Source organism: Centroberyx gerrardi, chromosome 18 (genome assembly GCF_048128805.1).
Source record: "Centroberyx gerrardi isolate f3 chromosome 18, fCenGer3.hap1.cur.20231027, whole genome shotgun sequence".
NCBI lineage: Eukaryota > Metazoa > Chordata > Actinopteri > Beryciformes > Berycidae > Centroberyx > Centroberyx gerrardi.
The window spans coordinates 17,978,589-17,999,371 of record NC_136014.1 but is presented as its reverse complement, the minus strand read 5'-3'; the positions used below and the strand labels follow the sequence as shown (position 1 = coordinate 17,999,371).

General features: G+C 42.4%; 2 protein-coding genes across 3 annotated transcripts in view; both read right to left on the bottom strand.

Moving 5' to 3' along the window:
* phip (PHIP subunit of CUL4-Ring ligase complex) overlaps positions 1–5,664 on the bottom strand; it is a 42,703-nt gene extending 37,039 nt beyond the window's left edge. Inside the window, exons 1-7 of the mRNA XM_071923345.2 lie at positions 5,560–5,664; positions 5,389–5,447; positions 5,274–5,303; positions 5,063–5,122; positions 1,418–1,568; positions 1,085–1,183; positions 352–512 (exon numbers count right to left, since the gene is read on the bottom strand). Of these exons, the coding sequence (XP_071779446.1) occupies positions 352–512; positions 1,085–1,183; positions 1,418–1,568; positions 5,063–5,122; positions 5,274–5,303; positions 5,389–5,447; positions 5,560–5,599 (600 nt within the window). The 5' untranslated portion in view covers positions 5,600–5,664. The remainder of the gene's footprint in view (positions 1–351; positions 513–1,084; positions 1,184–1,417; positions 1,569–5,062; positions 5,123–5,273; positions 5,304–5,388; positions 5,448–5,559) is intronic.
* Positions 5,665–10,750: 5,086 nt separating this feature from the next.
* hmgn3 (high mobility group nucleosomal binding domain 3) lies at positions 10,751–17,754 on the bottom strand. 2 transcript variants are annotated; one of them, XM_071923351.1, is made up of 6 exons: positions 17,607–17,754; positions 15,521–15,571; positions 15,208–15,237; positions 13,261–13,317; positions 12,810–12,908; positions 10,751–11,682 (listed from the first exon to the last, which is right to left on the bottom strand). In XM_071923351.1, the coding sequence occupies exons 1-6, from the start codon at positions 17,619–17,621 to the stop codon at positions 11,641–11,643; spliced, it is 294 nt and encodes a 97-aa protein (XP_071779452.1). In that variant the 5' UTR covers positions 17,622–17,754; the 3' UTR covers positions 10,751–11,640. The 2 variants fall into 2 exon arrangements, with proteins under 2 accessions (XP_071779452.1, XP_071779453.1); XM_071923352.1 differs by having other exon boundaries at positions 12,810–12,905.
* Positions 17,755–20,783: the final 3,029 nt, after the last annotated feature.

Sequence of the window (20,783 nt, the reverse complement as noted above, 5' to 3'; positions counted from 1 at the left end):
GAAGCAGTACGAGGCAACACAGTCTCACTCCAACACTGTCATAGTCTGTGAATAATAAGAGCAGAGTCCATCCAGCGCACGCCATGCAGGAATGGCCACATCTACATCATTTGGGGGGGGGGGGGTGAATATATTGTCTTGACCAGCAGCAGGGAAACGCTCCCACACATGCACATACACACACACACACACACAAGTCGCGCTATTCCCCTGCCCGTCCATACTTTTCATTCTCAACACATCTGTTTGGACATTCATGCCAAATTTGCGCGTAAAAGGCACGCAACCACACACCATACACAATGCAAAAGTAAAACCAGACACATGCACACAGAGACTTTTTAGCCTTACAGTGAAGATGCGGCGTCCCGTCCTGTCGAAGGTGACGCAGTAGACGGACGAGAGGTGTCCCAGAATCCTCTTGTGCATCTTCATGTGCTGGTAGACGGCCGTGGGCAGCAGCTGGCGAAGGCGGTAGGAGCCGTTCAGTCGACGCCCGAAGCTCGTCTCCACTGGACGGCGAGACAAGACGCACACACACTGGTAAGGACACCGTCGTATATACGTATATAGCTGGCACTCAACTGGAGAAAACTCACTCGTTTAATGAAAGATTTGAAAAGAAATTTAATATGAGATATGAGATGGAGCATAACAGTATTTATCCCCTGAGAAAAACTCCACTGTGATGCTGAATCCCAAATAATTCGAATAAAAATATCAAATCAATAATAACTGCATTGTAATGCCACTGCCAGTAAAGACCTTTACAAGCAACAATATATGTAAACTCTGATTGATAGACTGGTTTCCACTGCAGGGCCAAATAGGGCCAGCCACGGCTCCCCATTATTCATGTCACTTAGTTTGCCTATGTTTTGCTGTCAACAGAAATATGATCTTCCGCTCAGCTACGGGGGATAGCTAGGGCTCAAATGAAGTGTCAAAATAAATAAATGGTGCTTTCTGTCTAATTAAATATTTGAGCTAGAACTTGAGCTAGTCCTGTTGAGGACAAAGTGGGTGTTTCCCTCTATTCTCTGGAAAAGGTCATACCAAAAAGAGTAGAAGAAGCTATTTTTACCAATATTGGGTGGGCTCCCGTAGATGATTGGAGGCTCTGGGGGTCGTCCACAGTGAAGCGCAGCCAGCGCTGAGCCTTTCCACACAACATGCTTGCAGCCTGGAGTAAGACAAACACACACACATAAATACTTACACACACACACATTCTACAGATTCCATTAAGACTTTGGGTCTGTGTGAGTGGTGCTGTATGCATGCACGCTTTCATCTGTATAAGCTCATGAAAAAGTGTATCCAGATGGAGTCTGTTTGCCTTCACAAACACACAGAGAGATGGAGTGACTGCCTGAGTGTGTGTGTACATGAAATGGGCCGGCGTGTATCCACTCACTCTTGTTGGTGCGGAGGAGATTCTGCCTGCCGGCCCCCAGCAGGCTGGTGAGTCCAGGCACGCTGGCAGGAACCTCCCTCTCCAGCAGCGGACAAACTCTGGAGCAAACCTGCAGCAGGTGGTCCGGACTGATGTGCCTGTGCAACTTCACCTGAACACACACAGACACACACACACACATACACACACACACACATATACAATTAGCTCAGTTCCATTCAGGCAAGCAAATGTACACAAAACACCAGTCGGGGGGTAGCAGAGTTGCATAGTGAGTAGGGAAACTGTCCCTCAGCTGGAAGACGTCTGTTCAAGCCTCTTATGTTGGCAACTGCTGAAGTGTCCTTCAGCAAGACACTGAACCCCTCCCAGCCCTGGGGGCGCTGTTTGGTAGCTCACCCTGAGGAAGGGGGCCAAAGGAAAAGACAAGTTCCCTACCAAGATCAATGAAGCATCACATTACTGCATCAAATGCTGGCAAATCTTTGGCTGAGCCTGATCAGTTTGTCTCCTCTACCAGACACTTTGGAAGATAACCACTTGGTCCTATTATAAAAACCCGTTGGCTGGAAAGATACCAAAAGTGGACTGTGAATTTAAGGATGTACAAGCAACTGTGGCCTGTAGACAAAAAGGTTAGTTTCCTGCCCTGAATCCATTTAATTTCAAACTCTTACGCACACAGGTTACAATTCTATGCAGCAGATGCAGTATAAACAGAAAACAAGGTCAATACCCCAATTCCCCGCTCTTGGTTTGCTGTGTGCTCCAGAATTTCAAGAGTAAAGGTGCCCTTTCAGTAACTACTCTCAGTGAGTTTATACTTTTTTTCTCAACAGGAACAAATTGTGTAAGGCTAGTGGGGGAAAAATTTAAATGATGGCCTACTTTTGTTTCAAAAAGATTATTTTCATGTCATTCCTGCTTAATTTAACGGGATCCGTTCTCAAAATGAGATATCCACCGTTTGAAAGAAGTGACACCCGCTCTGACAAAATGATTAATACAACAGAATGAAAACAAATTACAGCTCTTTTTAAAGATAGTAGGCAACATCAGTTGGCAAAATTAAAATAATTTCACAGACCAGATTGTCTATATTTGAGAACGACTGAATGACGAACTTCAGGTTATAATTTTTTGGTCATAATGGATATGGAGAGTTTTACAAATGTACTTCTGTAATAGAATCGACGCAGAATCGAACCCACATTGTTGCAACTACATCGTACGTTTCTTATCCCACTGACACACCGGGACACCCCTGCATGGCCTACTTTTAAAGAAACACAAACTCCTGAAACGCCTGAATGACTGGAATACCAATGCACAGCTAGAGATGATAAATATGCAACATGCAGCACTGTATGTATTTCACTAGGCAATCTTAAACTTAATTCAGATAAGAAATAATCGTCTTTGTTTCAGACGCATCTGATTTAAATATCTGAATGGGGTCAAATGAGTCTGAAATGCAACCATTATTCCACTCACATATTAAATGGACACACATACACGGACACACATACACACACACACACACACACAAACACAAGAGAGCAGCTCTGCTCCCCTTAATAGGAAAACACATTTTCTCCTTTCCTTTATCAGAGCATTCAACACTGACACTAACACTTATTCTCTCTCTCTCTCTCTCTCTCTCACACGCACACACACACACACACACACTATCTCTCTCTCTCTCACTCACACACACACACACGCACAATTAATGACCCCTTAATTGCTTTCAACATCATCGCTGGTTCAGAGACGTGATCAGTTTTTCTAAGCACTTGCAGCGCCTACACATGTCAGCAGGCAAACACCCACTTGCACAGACCCCCTCTCAGGCTCATGCAGAACCAGGACAAACACACACACACACACACACACATCAACAGTGTAACAGTAATGTGTAATAACAATTTGGTGTTTTGCTTTTGTAATCTAATGGATATCACTCCCCTATCACTACAGCACGTAGAAAGCACATGGTCCTATCCATGACCGAGTCACATATCTTCTGCATAATTATCTCCTTACATTCCATGCATTGCTCATAACTCCATAAATATCACTAGTTGAAAACGTCACCATATTCAAGCTATAATTCGATTAATTAATTCAAATTGCTATGTTGAAATTCACACATTAATTAAGGTTAAAAATTAATTAGATAATTAAATGTATTAATGTTGGTTCCATATGGTTAAAATTATAATAGGTTTCTAATAGGTTGCTCGGAACTATATGCTATTGTGTGCGGTATTCGTGACCTATTTTATTATTAAAATGAAAATAGTCATTTACCTAATTAATCCGTCACAATTAATAAGCTATAATTAATAACGTTAATTATGATCTTCCTATTATAAATCACGGTATCATTGAAGTCAGCGTTGCCATACCAAAGGTTCCTTGGCTGCCCAACCCCCTTCTATAAACAGCCTGCGCACAACTGCTGACAAACAAATACAACCGTGATCCACCGTTCACGGCTTCTAAACAACCCCGATTCCCTTTGTCTAATAATTAAAAACACGTCGCATTTTTATTTTTTTTTAAAGAGAGGAATTATCCACAATAGACAGGAGGCAGGCTCAAAGGCTGGGGATGGGAGGAGGAGGAGGGACGGAGAGCGGAGTGAGCCAAGCAGGAAGGGAAAAAAAAAAACAGGCAGGCAGAAAGACACTGTCAATAATGTCTTAAACGTATAGATTTACATCCCGCTGAATCTACTGAACATGCCATCTCATGTTGAATGTTCAGGTACCCATCTCTGTCTGCGGGTGGTAAGAAAAAATCCCCCAAAAACTCGTCTTGGTAAATTAAGTAGGGCATAGGTCAATATTTTTTAATATTAAACGCTAAAATAAAACTTTTAAAACAGTAAAGAATGGGAAAGCACACTATCTCAGCCGATTGGCAAGAAATAAATATTTAACCGGTGATTAATTCTCTCCACGCCCCCATGCGTAAACGGCGCTCTCGTATGAGCACTGTTTGTTTACATGACAATTAGCACGCAAATTAATAGAGCGATTATAAGATATCAGTTCAACATTACCTCGCATCTTCACCAAAAAGTGATCTCCCCTCTTCAGCTCCTCTCGTGCTGTGCCACACTCCCCAGACAGCTCTCCAAATGATCACTACACCCCATCAGGCACCAGCCCCTGCTAAAATGAAGCTGTATCTCCAGCTTTACTGGATATACTGTTTATATTCTCCTAAAAAGTCGTGTTTTAACTCTTGCCCCCTGTGTGTTTTCACCCCATGCACACAAATTATGGCTCTTGCAGGACAAGAGCGCCTCCATCTCTCTCTGGCTTGTGGCGCAGGGAGTCCCTCCTCCGGATCCTGGCGCTCCTACACCACAACACTCATGACGTACCAACATTTCACACACATTTTTCCAACAACTATTAAAACCTTTTGGACATGCATGGCACCAAACTCGCACACCACGGTGCACGGGAGACTGGGACTCGACCCCTTGGTGCCCCAAATGGCCCCGATCTGCAGCCAGCTCGCCCTGCAAAGTCCTATTCAGTTTTTTTTCACCTGATTTAAAAATTGCGGGAAATTCAATTTTTATTTTGCTCTCTAAAAACTTTTTCCTCAGTTATAGAGCTCCCTTACCAAATTTTCGTACGTCCCGGGGTGTTCCTGCCCTGTCCAGTCCAGCCTTTTGGGCAGCAGCTGAGGTGGAAAAATAGTGTCGACCGTGATCAGTCAGTTCATAAACGTACAGAGTGATGTTTTAAAACATTAAATGACATATCAGAGTAAAAGCAACATCACAAAGTACAGTGCAGAGAGAAGCATCTCTCTCGTACTGCTGACTGCTTACCTCCTTCTCCTCCACCTCCCTTATCAGGGTCTGAAAATAGGATAAAAATACAAAATTATATCCCAGGACAATTTCGGACATATTACAAATTATCCTAAAATACAAAAACACCAACCTCGGCTGCGTTTTGACACGGTCCAGCTTCTAGAAATCGGGCTATTAGGAAGTACAGTTCTGGTATGGTTGGAGGGGGAGAAGAGGACGGGAGCTGCGTTAGAAGAGGGCACCGAGGAAATTGGGGGATATTAAAACAACCATGACATATTTTCCGATCTCCTTTACTCACCAGAAGTCAATTGCGCGATGTGTGTACTGTCTGAAGCCATTTTGGTGTTGTTTGGCAGGGCAGCGCCAGAGCCTGTGTGGTGGGTCTAGGTGGCTGCCCTGTAGCTGTCACTGTTTATCCACCAGGAAGAGGCTTCCTCCATTCAGCTCCGCTCACAAAAAGTCCCGGCTGCGTCTAGTGCTCCTCCGCGCAACGACAACTAGTGCGCGCTGTGCGTTTCGCCCCCAAAAACACCGTCTTGGTCCCACAAAGAACAAACCACCAAGGTATGCCAGGGTATAATACCCCTAGGCGTGAATTTTAGTTGCGCTCGGCTGGTTGTCGAGTGATGTTTTTTTAATCCCCTCCCCCTCAAAGGAAAAAGCGCAAGCCCTCTGCGCAAGAATACCAAGTGGTGTGTTTTACGCACGCCACTGGAGGAAGAGGGGAGGTAGAAATGGCAGCCTGCAAGGGGAGAGGAAACACTGCTGCAGAATGGCTGTTACTGTGTAGCTAGATGGCCTTTAATACGTTTTAAAAATAACTGCTTCATCCTCACATACATTGAATTTCGTTGCGCATCGGTACAACCTTCAACTTTTCATATTTTCTGTATCGTTAGATGCAGATGTAGAACATGGATCCTGTGTTTGAGAGGGATTTACAACCGATCTAACCGTTTTATGTAGGTTATATCAAATAGTATAGTCAGTAGTAGTAATGCTCCGTGTATTCGTTGGCCTCGATTGTTATTATTATTCTGTCGTTATTGTGTAACAAGATGTCTTACTAACACACCCACTCTCTCTGGGAGCCGTTTGGTGGGGAAGTCGTCCATTTCTCTTCCAAATACTGCCAGGCAGTAAAATGGGGGAAGGGTTGGAGAAGAAGGGGAATGCAGCTTAATGAATGAAACCTCGTGAGTTACAGGAATTTAATGGCAATGATATATTTATGCAAGACAGATTATCAAGGAAATATATGACACCATACTTCCTCTATGGCCCTCTAGAATGAGCTGCAAATATTAAAGAACAGGACCATGATGTTAATTCTTTTACAATTAATTATATGATCCCATAATATTTTAATGAAAAAATATATTTTAGATCTATATTAAGATAGGCTATGCTTAACTACACAAAAAGCAAAGGACTTGGAGCAGTTCACCTACAAACACCTACAAACAACAAGCCTCCAGTCTCTTCTTAAGACTGACTTCATGAACTGTTTACCCAGCTGTTTCTCTGTACTAGGCTAAGACATCAATAATAGAAGGATAATAAGTTATAGTAATTACTAGAATTATCATTATCTTTCCACATTCTCTTGGAGCTCATTTCAGAGGACTTTATAAATTGGGAAAACAACCTGCCTCCTACATGAAGCCAATAATCAGTTTTGTCACAGGGAATAGGAGGGTGGGGGGTACCATGAATGATTCAGGGGGCCCCCAGAAATGTAGAGGCCCTGCAACATGCCAGGGATTACAGATTTTTACTGTGTCAGTTTGAATTAATATTATTATGTTGTAGGCTGCATTTGTTTAAAATATACTTTTGTTGAGGGCCCAAAGATTCCTAGCGGGGCCCCTGACCACGAGCCCAAAGTTTACAGTGACAGATGTTCAGACACCTAAGAGCAAAACTATAGTCCAAACACCGCTGGCAAAGTACTACGAAATATGGATTTGTGTCCCTTTTTCTCTATTAACTTTAATATACACCATGCATGTGCAGGTCCGGTGTAGTTTACTCATATAAAAAACATGTTTCTGAGTCTGATTCTTCCTACTTTATATATTGTAAATAATATATTATTATATTATCTACCAAGTAGTGTAACTGAGGGTATACTGTATATACATGGGTATACAGAGTATACACACCACTTGCTTATTGCCTTCATTCAGTCACACATGCGGGGTCACAGTATCTACCTAAAGGAAACCAGTAGGCTATGTGGGTGGTAGGATGCTGCTGTTATGCAAATTCTTTTATACAGATGAATGACTAATTTGCATTCTTTCTGATTTATTTTGATAAAAGTAAACCATGTAGCGTGTTATTACATTGGCTATGACTTTTTTTGGTAATTTTTTCCATGTTGCATGAGTTATTTCCTGGGCATTATACTGTAAGCACACCTGAGACATCATACCAGTAATCATATTGAAACTGATTGTTCTTTGACAAATGCTCAGTCTAAAAGGGTCATTTGATTGAATTTATTTGCAGGAGCTAATAACGTGTGAAAAGCCATTTTACAGCAATTAAATGGATTAACTGATTCAACAAAATCCTATAATCATTTGTGAACTGACAATTTCTTCAGAAGGGATCAACAGCCCTACATTGGAGTCCACACTTTTCCACAGATCCAGTTTGCTGCTGTGTGTGAACTGCATTGCTTGTTCTTTGATTTTCCTTGAAATTTGGGATTAATTTAAGCAGTGTTGATCACAAATAATACAACGATGACCTAGTGTATCTGAGCGGTGGGTAGGCTACTCTACAGAGGTTGTGAGCATCCTGTGGTTACACCACCTACCATTTCTGTATGTGTCAAAACTGTTTAGGCAGATAGCTGTGCATACTCTCTACTCTTACAGAAAGCAGTGGGTATACTCTGCCGTCTCTGCATGCACTCACCTTCACCCTACATCAATAGAGTTTGACACTTAGGTCAGCCAGAGTCGAATATGCTTGATCGGCTCATGTCAAGTCAGGCTGAATTTATCACTTAATTCCTTGGATTTGGGTTGGGGTTTTGATCAAGAGTAGAGTTGATAAGCACTGTTATTGACAATTTATTAACCATTACAAAATTATTAGCACATTCAGGCCTTTCAGGTTTAGGCTTACAGGGAAATTCTCTTTTCACTTGCTCTCCTCCACAGGGAACGAGCGAAGTCAGTGCAGGGTCAGCTACAGCAGTGGTTCTCAAAGTTTTTGGATCATGACCCTTAAAACCAAGTGACGCCTTCTCGCAAACCCCATTACAGGCTGCATATGCCGAGTGGTGAACAGTTCACCCAGCAAACGATTTTCCCTTTTCAGGTCATTTCATTTGACTATCAGAGGAAACCTAGAGCCTGAAAACTATTCAGTATTTCACAAGAAAAAGCAAAAATTTGAGAAAAATCAGACAAATTACACATGATAATAAATCTATACAGTAGAAATGTTGTTTTTCCTATCCCATAAATCATCTTGTGACCCCCCAAAGTTATCTTGTGACTTCCTGGGGGGTCATGACCCCCGGTTTGAGAACCACTGAGCTGCAGCACAGCAACCCTGGAGCCAGTAGAGTCTCAGTGTCTTGCTCAAGGACACTTCAGCTGGGCGGGTGCTTGCTCTAACCCGGGTCCTCCAGTTAGGACAAGGACAGTCTCTGTAACCACTCAGCCACCTGGCTGTCACCCCAAAATACAACACCCCTCAGGCTTGGTTTGAGTTTGGAAAGAAACCTTGTGGTCTGGGGTCAGGCCAGACTCACATATTCAGGCCTAAGTCAAGCTGTATCAACCAAATCCAAACTGCCCTTCATCCTGACCCCTTAACTGTAATTGTGATTGTGCTGGCTGACTTGGCCACAAGGAGGCAACGTCACTCTCTACCACTCCGCTGAGCAGACAGCACAGGGCCACAGAGGAGTCAAAGGTGATGAGGCTGGTCAGAAACGGGGAAGAGAAATGTGATCAGTTACCGGTACTCAGTTTTACTCCCTTTAACTTGAAAAGCAATTCATTGATTCCTAATGAGCAGACTCAAAGCTCACTGGCCTGCTTTGAGCTCGTCTGTAACAACAGTAACAGCCACCTGCCTATTTCTGTATGACACACAAAGGTTACAGAACTTAATCATCTCATCATCTCCTGTCGCTTTGAAACTCTGAGCTTCATTATCTTTGACCAAATAAATTAGTGGTCCACACCAAACTGCTTCCTAATAATGTTTTGGCCAAATGCTTCATGACACTTATATTTTGAGAATTGCTGAGAATGAATGGGAGACTTGGTTTGATACAATTACCCTTCCTACTGTGTCAAAATGCTTCAAAATGTCATTTAGATACATTAATCCAGAGAGCCGCCATCTTTATGCACCTGCTGCTCTGCTTATTAGTGCAAACTATTAGCCTGTTGCTCTATCAGTTCTGCTTGTATAGTAAAGTCCTATAATCCTATAGTTAAGTCCTCCAAGCTTTTCCAAGACTCACTGATATTGCTGCGGGGTAAACTTAAGGGCCATTCTTCAATGTTGTTATATCACTGTAGTGATACAAGTCTACATGGTTGCCCAAGGCTTTCCATCACTTACTTCAACTGACTTATATTGCACTTGTGCAGCTGTACTTAAGATTCATCAGTGTGGTGTTTAGGTTAACAGGTCAGATCATCTAAGTAGAGGATCTGCCATTTCAAAAAACTGTTAAAAGTATATTTATGTGCATTCAGCACTCATCTGGTGCTCTGTAATGCCAAGAGATTCATATTTTCAATGCTGAGTTACATCTACTGATTCATGAACTGAAACTAACCTTTGTTAATACAGATACCTGATGATAAGCTTCAATTTCCTTCCTCACTTTCCTTCCTCGTTATCTGTGATGAGCACTCAACATCTACACACGTTAAGAAAAAGGAAACATGTCTGCATCATTGGTCCATGAGTCTGAGTGACGGCTTGTCTGTCAATGAAGTGACTGTATGGTTTCACTGGTCCCACCTCTCTGGCAAATGCTGACCTTTCACTTCCTGACGCAGCAGTTGTATTTAACACAGCCACGTGCCCCCATCGACCTCACACACACACACACACAAACAGACACACAGCACCGGCTTTGTGTGGGTTTAAAAAGTAACTGTGAACATGGACACATTCAAAAGGAGCTCCCCAACACAAGCCCATCACATACATTCACACACGTGCACTTTCACAGGCCTTTACATAGACACCTGAGCTTTCCATGGGAACAAACAAGTGATGGTATACAAATAAACCGCCACTGTCACAGTGGGTGTAACAAAGGGAAGCCAATGTTCTCTCCCTCACCAGAAATATACATGCAAGTCAACCAGACTCTTTCCTGGAGTTTCCCGTCAGTCGTTCTAATCTAGAGAACACTATGGAAAAATAATCCTGCGCACAGCGGCTTTATTCACCAGTAAGTGAGGAGACACAGACACAAAAAAACACCAGCTCGCACGTGACATCAACTTTCTCTTTTATTTCAAAATATTCTCCCAACAGGATGAAACTCAGAGAAGCCCAGAGGGTCCAAAGCCAATAGAGCCTTCTAGAACAGAAGCACCACTCATTATTGCCATGTCACTCTGCTGCAGGACGAGGGGTTGAAAAGGAAAAAAAAGAAAAAAGAAAAGGGGGGGAACAAAGTGAACAAAGTCAAACACAGGGAACCACAAACACACCCACTCAAGCACACACACATACAAAAAGAGTTATGCGAAACACAGTGGTAGTGATTCTAAAAACTAAATCTAAATCAGATTTTAAAAAGCTGCAGATGTTCTCCGTTTGTCGCCTCTGATGTGACGTGAGCTCGGTTTGACTCTCGCTTCTTGTAGCTTTGCATTCAAACTGCTGGCTGGCACACATCTGGGCTCAGCGCACCCTCAAACCCTGACCTTAACCATCAGGGGGCGAATTGAGAAACTGTGATTTTATCAGCATCGCTTCATTCCAGTCAGAGTGCCAATCAAGGAGCATCTTGTGTCGAGAGGAATAGCTCAAATGTAGGCAGAATTGGTGTAGAGGAACATAACAGTCTTGTTTACAGCCCCCTTCAGGCAAGATGAAGAACATCTGCAGCCATTCGATAAAAACATTATCACTTCATTCTGTCTTTCCGCTTCTGAGAGGCATGTAGCATTACAGAATGGAGGAGAGAGGAGAGTCGAGCAAAAGGAAGGCAGGGGGAGAGGGAGGAGTGTGAACATGGGAAAGGGGCTGCTGGTTATCCATCTCTACTATCACAAGTCTAAAAAAAATTCAGCATGGTACAAAATCGTCAGTAAAAAAAGATGCTTTGCTGCCATGGAGTCGAAGGGGACGAGTCGGGGGGGACGCGCCCTTTTCTTTACGCCTTCTCCTCAGTCGCCTCCTCCGCCGCGTCAGTTACCTGGAGGAAAGAGCGGGGGGGAAAAGCACAAGGATGACACACAGCTTCGAGTCTCAAAAGATGGAATATAGTCACTCAACTCCATTTCTGCTTGGGCAGATTCCAATCAGCCGATAGGGACCTGAGAAGGGCGCTAAGATGAGAAATTAACACAAAGCTACGGTATCTTTTAGGTAGTAGTTCAACTAATGGAGACTGAATGCAAGTGATTATTGAATAAATGAAGATATCTTTGCTCTGTCTCAAGTTCTATGCTTCAACCAGTGGTATCTGTATTTGCCCAGTCAAGATCTGTTCTCAAATTCCCATGAAAAGCTACTAACTGAACCCTGTAGTATCTGCAACACATCAACATTACCTGGGGGGGAATCAAATTCAAACGGTGCGATTTCACTTAAGTGAACGTCTCCTTTCAGTTTCCTCTGCTTGGCCTCTGGTGGAGCCAACTGTCTATGAGCCTGTTGAGCCAATCACCTTTCATATAAAGGCTCTGTAAGCAGCAGTGAACCTCCTGCTGATGTGTAAAAGTTGTTCCTGGCCCACATCACTGCACACAGCAAGGAAAATGCCAGACATCCTCACTTGTTCTCTTATTCTCTCTCTCGGTACAGTCTCTCTCTCTCAAACACACAAATAAGCAGCGCTGCAAAGCACACTCGATAACTGTTTACGCAGTTAGCTTACGGTTAGCGTATCTGTAATGTCTGTGTTAGTGTGCAAACACACGCGAAAGCCGGGTTAGAAACACACCGCCATACCCTTAACTCTGACTGTCTCACTCTGGCCTCTCACTGACATCGAGGAGGGAGCCATGCTTCTGACGGAAGACACACTGACACATGGACGAGACACATAGATCTGTGTGTGTGTGTGTGTGTGTGTGTGTGTGTGTGTGTGTGTGTGTGTGTGTGCGTGTGCATACGTGTGAGGGGAAAAAGAGATGTGCGTAATGGTGAGTGGAAACAGATGTGATTGTGCAATGAGTTGTGAGGAGTATAGGTGTGGTTTGTGTGAGTGTGTGTGCATATTTATACACAAGTTGACAAAATAGGGGAATAAGGTCATTAGTCCATTGAATGTGCGTTTTCTCACTTCATCACCACATCTTGTATTTTCCCTCCTCATACCTCATCGGTCTTGGTCTCTCCGTTCTGGGCGGGGCCGTCGTCCTTCTTGCCCTTAGGTCCGCCCTTCTTTGCCTTCATCACCTTATCGTCTGCCGGCTTCTGCACAGAGGAAATGGGAATGAAACGCATCTGCAGAAAAACTATTTAACAGTTCATGTAACCACACATGGAAAAGAAATGTGCTTTTACATTTGCTCTGTGTGCCCTCCAAATGATCTTTCATATGTGTGACTGCAAGGTATGTTTGTATGTGAGGGGTTGTGTGTGTGTGTGTGTGTGTGTGTGTGTGTGTTTCATATTCAGTGGCCTTGGTCATGCACATAGGGCCACTGTTTGCCTTGGACTGCTGCAAATTTATGTGGATATAAATAAATTATTGAAGGGTCGGTTGTGTGTATGTGTGTGTCTCTGCGGGTGTGTGTGTGTGTGTGTGTGTTTGCGTGCGTTTTACCTTGACGATGGCTTTCTTGGGCTTGGCCTCAGGCTTGGGTGGAGCAGGCTTCTGCACCTGGTTAAGACAGACCGAGCTCATCGAATGCAGTTCTACCAGTCCACAGTCTTTGGACACAACATTTTGGCCAATATTTTATCCTGAGTTCCCCCTAAAAAATGTCTCCCCTCTCCACACATACAGATCATGTAGCCACTGCAGCACTGTTTTACATACTGCTGCTTTGGCTACAAGAGGAACTGTTTGGAAAATCCTTCAGGACTAATGCAGGACAGATGCACGTTCTGCACTGGCTGCCACTGTAAAATTTACTAACGATCAAGCAGTCATACTGTATTTCTTAAGTGGTAAGATCTGACAGGATATGATCATGCCAAATGTTTTTAAATATTTAACTGAATTGAAAGTGAACTGAACTCAAACCGCAGTACAATGAGTATTTTGGACGGGATTTCTAATACCGGCCATTCAATATGAGAGCAAGCTTGCTGCAGAGTCTTTCCAGGCTGCCCTGAAGCCACTAGCAGCTAACATCGCTGCAGCGAAACTCAGACATGTGAGGCTTTCTCAGAATATCTGTTTTTCTTAGGAAACACACAAGATGCTAAATGGACAACATAAATTCTCATTCAAATGAGGGGGTGATCGCAATTGTTCCCAAAACATTTACAAATATGTATCCACAATGACATACACCTATTTGTGCAACAGCTTGTTCCTTTCACTGCCTTCATACAGCAGGAATTACGACCAAAGACGTTAGCCATAGTTTCCATCTAAACCGTGTTGCACACTCAAAATGAATGCAATTCATGGTCTATCAAGAACAGACCTAATTTAAAGGAAAACCTGATGCAGGAATCTAATTCAAGTTCTGCATATAATCTTCTTCTTACCCATTAGTGATATATTCATTAACTTTTAAATGTATAACATATTACATTATTATTCGATAATAATGTAAATAAAAGTTTAGTTTGGTCAGGTTTTGTAAAATGTACTTATTATATCCTTGTAGTAATTCCTGAGCAACTAACCACTGACACTTGTTGTCCTGGTGCTCAAAAGCGGTGTTTGGGATCCCTTTTTGTAAAATGATTTGGCCTGTTTGCATTTAAAGACAGAATCCAACACCAGCGCTGGAGGGTCATGGCTAATGAAGTCACACCAGATAGGTGTGTTGAAATCCGAAAATGTTCTACCAAAGGGAGAAGACATGCAACAGTTATCTGACCGCATGCATAAATATATACATTTAAATCTTAATATAAACACACATTTTTCTGACATCTGATGAAAGGCTTCGAATCCACATGCAAATGCACAAACACAGGCAAAGTTTCAAATACACATGCGCCCGACATGCATAGTACAACAGAGATAAAAACAGATGGCCTGTATAGCAGAGCTGCATGATTATAGATAAAATGATAATTACGTTTGCTAGATGTTATGATCATTCATTATTTTTTATGATTTGGGGAACAAAACCATTTTGATTTACATCAACATCTTGGCTATTTTCAACTCCAGTGAACAGTCTAAATGAAAACAAACGTATCACTATTACTGATACGGCAATATTCCACATTTATGAATTGTTTGCAGCCTAAACTGCGATATACACTTACACATAATTAATCGTGCAGCCCTACTGCGCATTTGACCAGACTGAGAATGGACAAAGACCACAGAGAAAAAGACATGCATGCCGAGCCAGACACAATCCTCAGGGAACACGTTTATGGAATTTGTAAATGCTGATTGCCTTGATCACATCCATAAATTAGATGAGGACTTTACAGTGACCGTGGTAATTTGACACTTATTACACTGCGTCCCAGAAGACTGAGCGTAGGGTGGGGTGGCGGGGCGGGGCGGGGCAGGGGGGGGGTGAGGAGAGGAAAGTGAGAGAGGTGAAGACAGGGAGAGGAGAACGCAACTTACCGCTGACAATCTCTCTGACCTTCTGGTGGGCTACCGGAACAAGGGATGAGCAGGGAGGAGAGAGAGAGAGAGTGACAGAGAGAGAGACAGAGAGACAGATATCAGTTGTACCTTCAGGGGCCGGTGATCTGATGCGTTTGCCTGGTGTCCTAAAAAAATTTACCCTATCTGTGTTTGTGTTCATGTTTATACTCTCTCTCTCTCACACACACACACACACACACATACACACACACTTTCAGCACACAAAACACTGCACACAAACACACATCTACACCCCCACACAGCATACAAACACACCCAAAACAATTACCTCTTGCTTTGTGACTTTGGGGGCGTCCTTGCCCTCAGCACCCTCTGGAGACTGTAGAGAAAACACAACAAGGAAAAAACGTTGACTCAAATGTACATATATAGGATGAAGACTATTAACACACACACTTACACTGTCAAAAAGACTATTAACACACTTTTTGACAGTGTAAGTGTGTGTGTATGTGCACGAATGCGGTCCAGTTCAGGCCTGGGTCTATGGCTCCTCTACAGTTATTTATTTTGTAATTCCAAATTGACTGCGGCTTTGTTTTGTTGTGGTTTTCATCCTCCATCATCACCAGGAGAGCTGCACTTTTACATTATGGCAGAGGGAAGAGAGCGTCAAGCAGAACTTGAGTGTCTGGACTGTTTGCACTAGCAATCCACTGTCAATTAAAGGTTGGATTTGGTTCAACACAGTTCACCCTGTGCAGCTGTTCGTACTTCTCTCCTCTGTGGGGTGAATTTGGGAGACAGGGTGAATGCTCAGGATGAAACTGTAAAACACCAAATGAACTGAGCATAGCTTTGGAGAAAGGTGGACAGGTTAGAAAACTTCCATAAAAGAAATGTTGGAGGCTCTTTTTCCTCAGAGAAACCCCTTATTTCTTGAATAGAAATCTCCCTCCTTTTCTGATACCCTCCATCCATAATGTAGCGATCCCTAGTGTACTGATACACTGACAGGTATTAGCAGAGTATGTTACAGGCCTATACATTTAAAGAATTGTAATGACGTGCCGCACAACTGAAATGTAAAATCAGTTCTCAGAATCTAAAAGGTCTTGAATTTCATCTCACAATAATGACTTTTGTATTTTCCAGAGTGATTTATATTTTCGGCTTTCCGATTAAAATGAAAGCAACAACCGCAATCTGTAATATGTCACAGTATCAAATTGCAATTTCTATTAATTACTGTCAGGAAATGCTTAGAGCCGCAAATTTACCATTTGCAATATCATCTTATCAGCGCCCACGGGTCGTGATGATATTGTATGTATTGCTCTCCGGTGATTACCATTTTAATGGAGGCATCTTGCTTACCTGCCAAGAAATAAGCTCCCCAAAGAATGATAGAATATAAACATCGATTCTTTCGCGCACTCATTGCCTCATAACACACAACCTAGTGCTGTCTGCCTACGTTTTCATGATCATGAGTGCTGCACATTTGATGCAGATGGTCTGCTAAAGCGCGTTTTATTTGGGATGCAGGTAGATAAGGAGAGCAGCCTACATAGGAGAGTCTCTACCCATGCAAAAAAAAATGTTGGTTTAGCCTGCAGGTTGGCGATCGCATCATTTGCATGTGAGCGACCTCCGCCCCTAGAGGCCCCCCATTCTCTGTCCTCAAAGGCGAATCTGCGCAGACAATGGCAGTTTTAGGTGGTAGAAAAGCCAGTTTCCATGTATGCACTGATACAATGCACTAGAGCTCGTCGTGCAAGGCTGTTTGTTTGGTGTCATGGCCCCTTTTAACACGGCGGCAATTGTCTGTGATCCCCCCTCTCTTTATTTCTTTCTCTCTATATCTGGATATGGGTTTGTTCCATCGGCTTGGCGGCTACCATTCATCACCGGAGACTGAAAATGAAGCAGGAAGGTGGTGTTGTTCGTTGTTTTTTTTTTCTGGGTGTTAGATTACACATCCTTCTGAATCGATAAATCATAAGTATATATGCGTGAAATGCGCACAGAAGAATAATCATCACGCATGTCTCCTACGGGATTTACGCATCCATCCATCCAGCGGGTCCGGGTGACATTCGCCAGTGCGCATCGCGGATAGGGAAGTGGCAAATAAAACGACCACCAGAACGGCCATTGAAAGGAACACAGGAAGGTTTACAGTAAAAAAAACAACAATATGCTGTTGATAAAATCTATGCTATATAAACAACGGCGTGTTGGATCCCCCGGTTAAAGGCTTTACACCTGAAACATTGTAAACGACGCTCCCTCAAAGTTTGGCATCACCTCACCTGCCTCGACGTCGCCACAAAATCGCGCACCGCTATTTTGTCACATAGAAGAGAAGAAAACTAAATTGAAGTAAGCTCGACAGGAGCAGCGACACTCACCTTTCTCTTAGGCATTTTGCTTGTGAACAACTCTCCACCCAGGCGAATATTAAGGTCAAACCCGAAGGTCCAAGAGAGGTGAATTTGAACTACCTCGAAATACAGGATCAATATCTAAGCACCTTCGATAATATGTTAATTATATGCACTCCCCAAAACTCTGTACATCCCTCAGCCATTGGGTAGAACGGTCAAAATCTTCTCCTGTGGTGACTCCCGGTTGGTTCATTCCCTCCCTATGCAAATAAGAGGGTCGCGGTGATTGGTCGAAGTTGAAGAGAGGGTTGCTGTGATTGGCTACGCGCTCTTTGTGCGCAGATCCCCTCAGACGTGCTGGCTGAGAGGGAAAGAAGGGACAGGCCAATGAAAGCGGGACCGACTCTCGGCGGATCTGGGTAGTGTAGGATCTAGACGAGAGAGAATGCTCTAAATAAAACACAAAGGACCAGAAAAACGGGCTCAATGTCGGCTATTGACGACATTCTGATTGGCACAATGTCTTGTGGGGTTTTCCTTACGACAAAGAACTAGAGCAATCCAATGGGCCTACTGCATTTTAACAGGATGCCATGTAAATATCACAGCAAACATATAAGCCACTGTAGGAATATTGTGATATCATATACGATAAAAAATATCGTAAAGTATGATAAGGTCACTATCATCTCTCTCCCATAGACACAATAGGTCTATTAGTCCCTATTGGAATATTACAGGAATACTCCACTGGGTTTTTCGTGAGGGATGGTCAATTAATATTCCAGATAAGCGTTTTTTTTTTTTCATGATGAGGACTATTTTTTGAGTGGCAACCCCCTGTTTAGCAGGGCTAGAGACCTCCAGATGATAATGAACATTCAGAAAACTAACATTTTAGATTTGATTTAGCACAGAAAAGCAGAGCTGGGCAGATAATTGTGGGGAAGAGTGAAACATGATCAAAATGTTAGGCAGGTGCACAGATAGGGTCTAAAGGGCGTCCAGGCACCTTCTCTTTACCCTGCCATTCACAAAGTGCCCCTTTATTAATCTTTATTCAGGTATATTTTGTATAAAGGCATTTGTTCACCATCATCTTCACTTAAACAGGCAGGGTATCTTTGAAAAATGCCTACTCTGCTTGAAAAAGGTACAATAGCCCTTCCTTAAACATTGTGTAGGAGTGCCTCTTTTTGTGTTGAACCCTCTAAAATGGCCCCAAGTAAACTTTCAAATGACATCAGAATGAAATTAACCTACTAACTAACTGAGAAAAAGGACCCCAAAAGTCCTTAGGACCAAGAAATGGCCAAAATCATTATGTAGGCTACTTGTGGTGCAAATTACAATTCCCATTTACATAACACATTTTTCAGATAAATTCTTAAGTGCAAGTGGCATTTTAAAAATAAAGAAATATGGTGCATTTTTTCCTGTGATATGTAAATGTTGATGCACAAACACCCCACCTACTTTCCTCAGCCAAGTTGAAAACTCAATGGACAACTTTGAAAATGTAGAACAAGAAGCCAAGACAGGTGTCAAGAGTCACTGGTTTGAATGGGACGCACTGTTTCATAATTCAAAATCCTGTTTGTCAGGTTTTGTCACTTCCACTCTATACCCGAAGAATTCAGTGCATGTGACAGGAAAGTCATAAGATTGGGTGTAGAGAAAGGGGCGTACAGGACGCACTGCTGTTTGTCCTTTGAGTTTCACTGCTTCCTAACTATTCTTTAGAGCTTGACTCGGGTTTGAAGATTTGTGGCCAGACTGACCCAAACCCAAAACATCTCTTGCTAAACCCAAACCAAGCCTGACACCTTTTTGTAAAGGCAAACTGACTGAAACCTGAAATCACTAAGAATTTTCTAAAATATTCTAAAAATTTTCAAATTTTCAAAGATGTTTTTCAACCTGAGCTCATCCCAAACCCAAGCAATTAAGGGAAAATTCAGCCTGACTTAACCCAAGTCCATTGGATCCAGTCAGGCCCAGTCCAGCTCCATTGGGTACAGTTTAGGCACAAATGCCTCTGACACTGACTGACATCCTATACTGGTCCAAGTCGAAACCCTTGGCATCATGGGTGTGAGTAGTAGCAAGTAAGAGGAAATGCAATTTATTCTCTAAAGTCTTATCTTTGCCAATATAAAAGTACAAAAAACACTGTCCACAGAAGTATCATTAAACATTATAGTGTTTTTCTAAGATAGGTACAAATTCTGAAATATACAATAGTAATTCAAATACATGTAGCCTACTAATGCTGTCATTCTCTGATCAGAATGTATTTTGTGAACCACTAGCTCAGTCAGTATGGCTGCAGGCAATGGAGGACCAAAAGATTGGTACGGAATTATAGCTATCAAACAAAATAGAAACAATGGGGGTTAAGGTTATTTTCATGTAACAATCAAGTTATTACTTCAGTTGGGCCGCAAACCTTATTTCATAGGTTATGAATCAATAAGTCTATCAAGCAGAGAGAAGCACTGGCCACACAAGAAGCTGAAAGGACTACTGACACAATTAGTGTCATTTCTCAACAATACAAGAATCATGTTTTGAAAATGTCATCTGCAATAGCTTAAGTTTGAAACAGACCATTTTGTTTTATATAGGTGAAAGTGTTTTGAAAGTAAAACGGTAGAATTTCAATGATCCTCGGAATTCTGGATACCTCTCCTAATATCGTAGACAAATGATTCCGTGCCATATAATTTTTTTTATTCATATTATTTTAAAGGTTTTCAAACAGATGGTCAAATCCTGTTAGTATCCATTTAACCTAAGGGACTTTGTGCTTTTCTGTTAGCTCAAGCTATGATGACACTAGTATGGTTTGAAGATTCTACCAATTTTTCAACAATGAACATCTAGAACCTCTCTAGATACAACACAATGGCCTTCACTATATTCTGCAATGACCATCTTAGAACAACAGTACATACATCACAATGAATATCACACCATTCTATACATTACAATAGGCATTACAACATTCTACAAAGAATTCAACAAAGGCAATCTCAACATTCTCCAGTGACATCACAATAGAGAGAGCCACAGATCTCACAATAGGCAGAGCTTTCCTGCCCAAACAAACAAAACGCCCCTTCATGTCTACATGGACGTGAATACACAACCAAAGTTAACCCAGAACACACAGGAGCAGGTAGCCTGATAGCTGCTCCA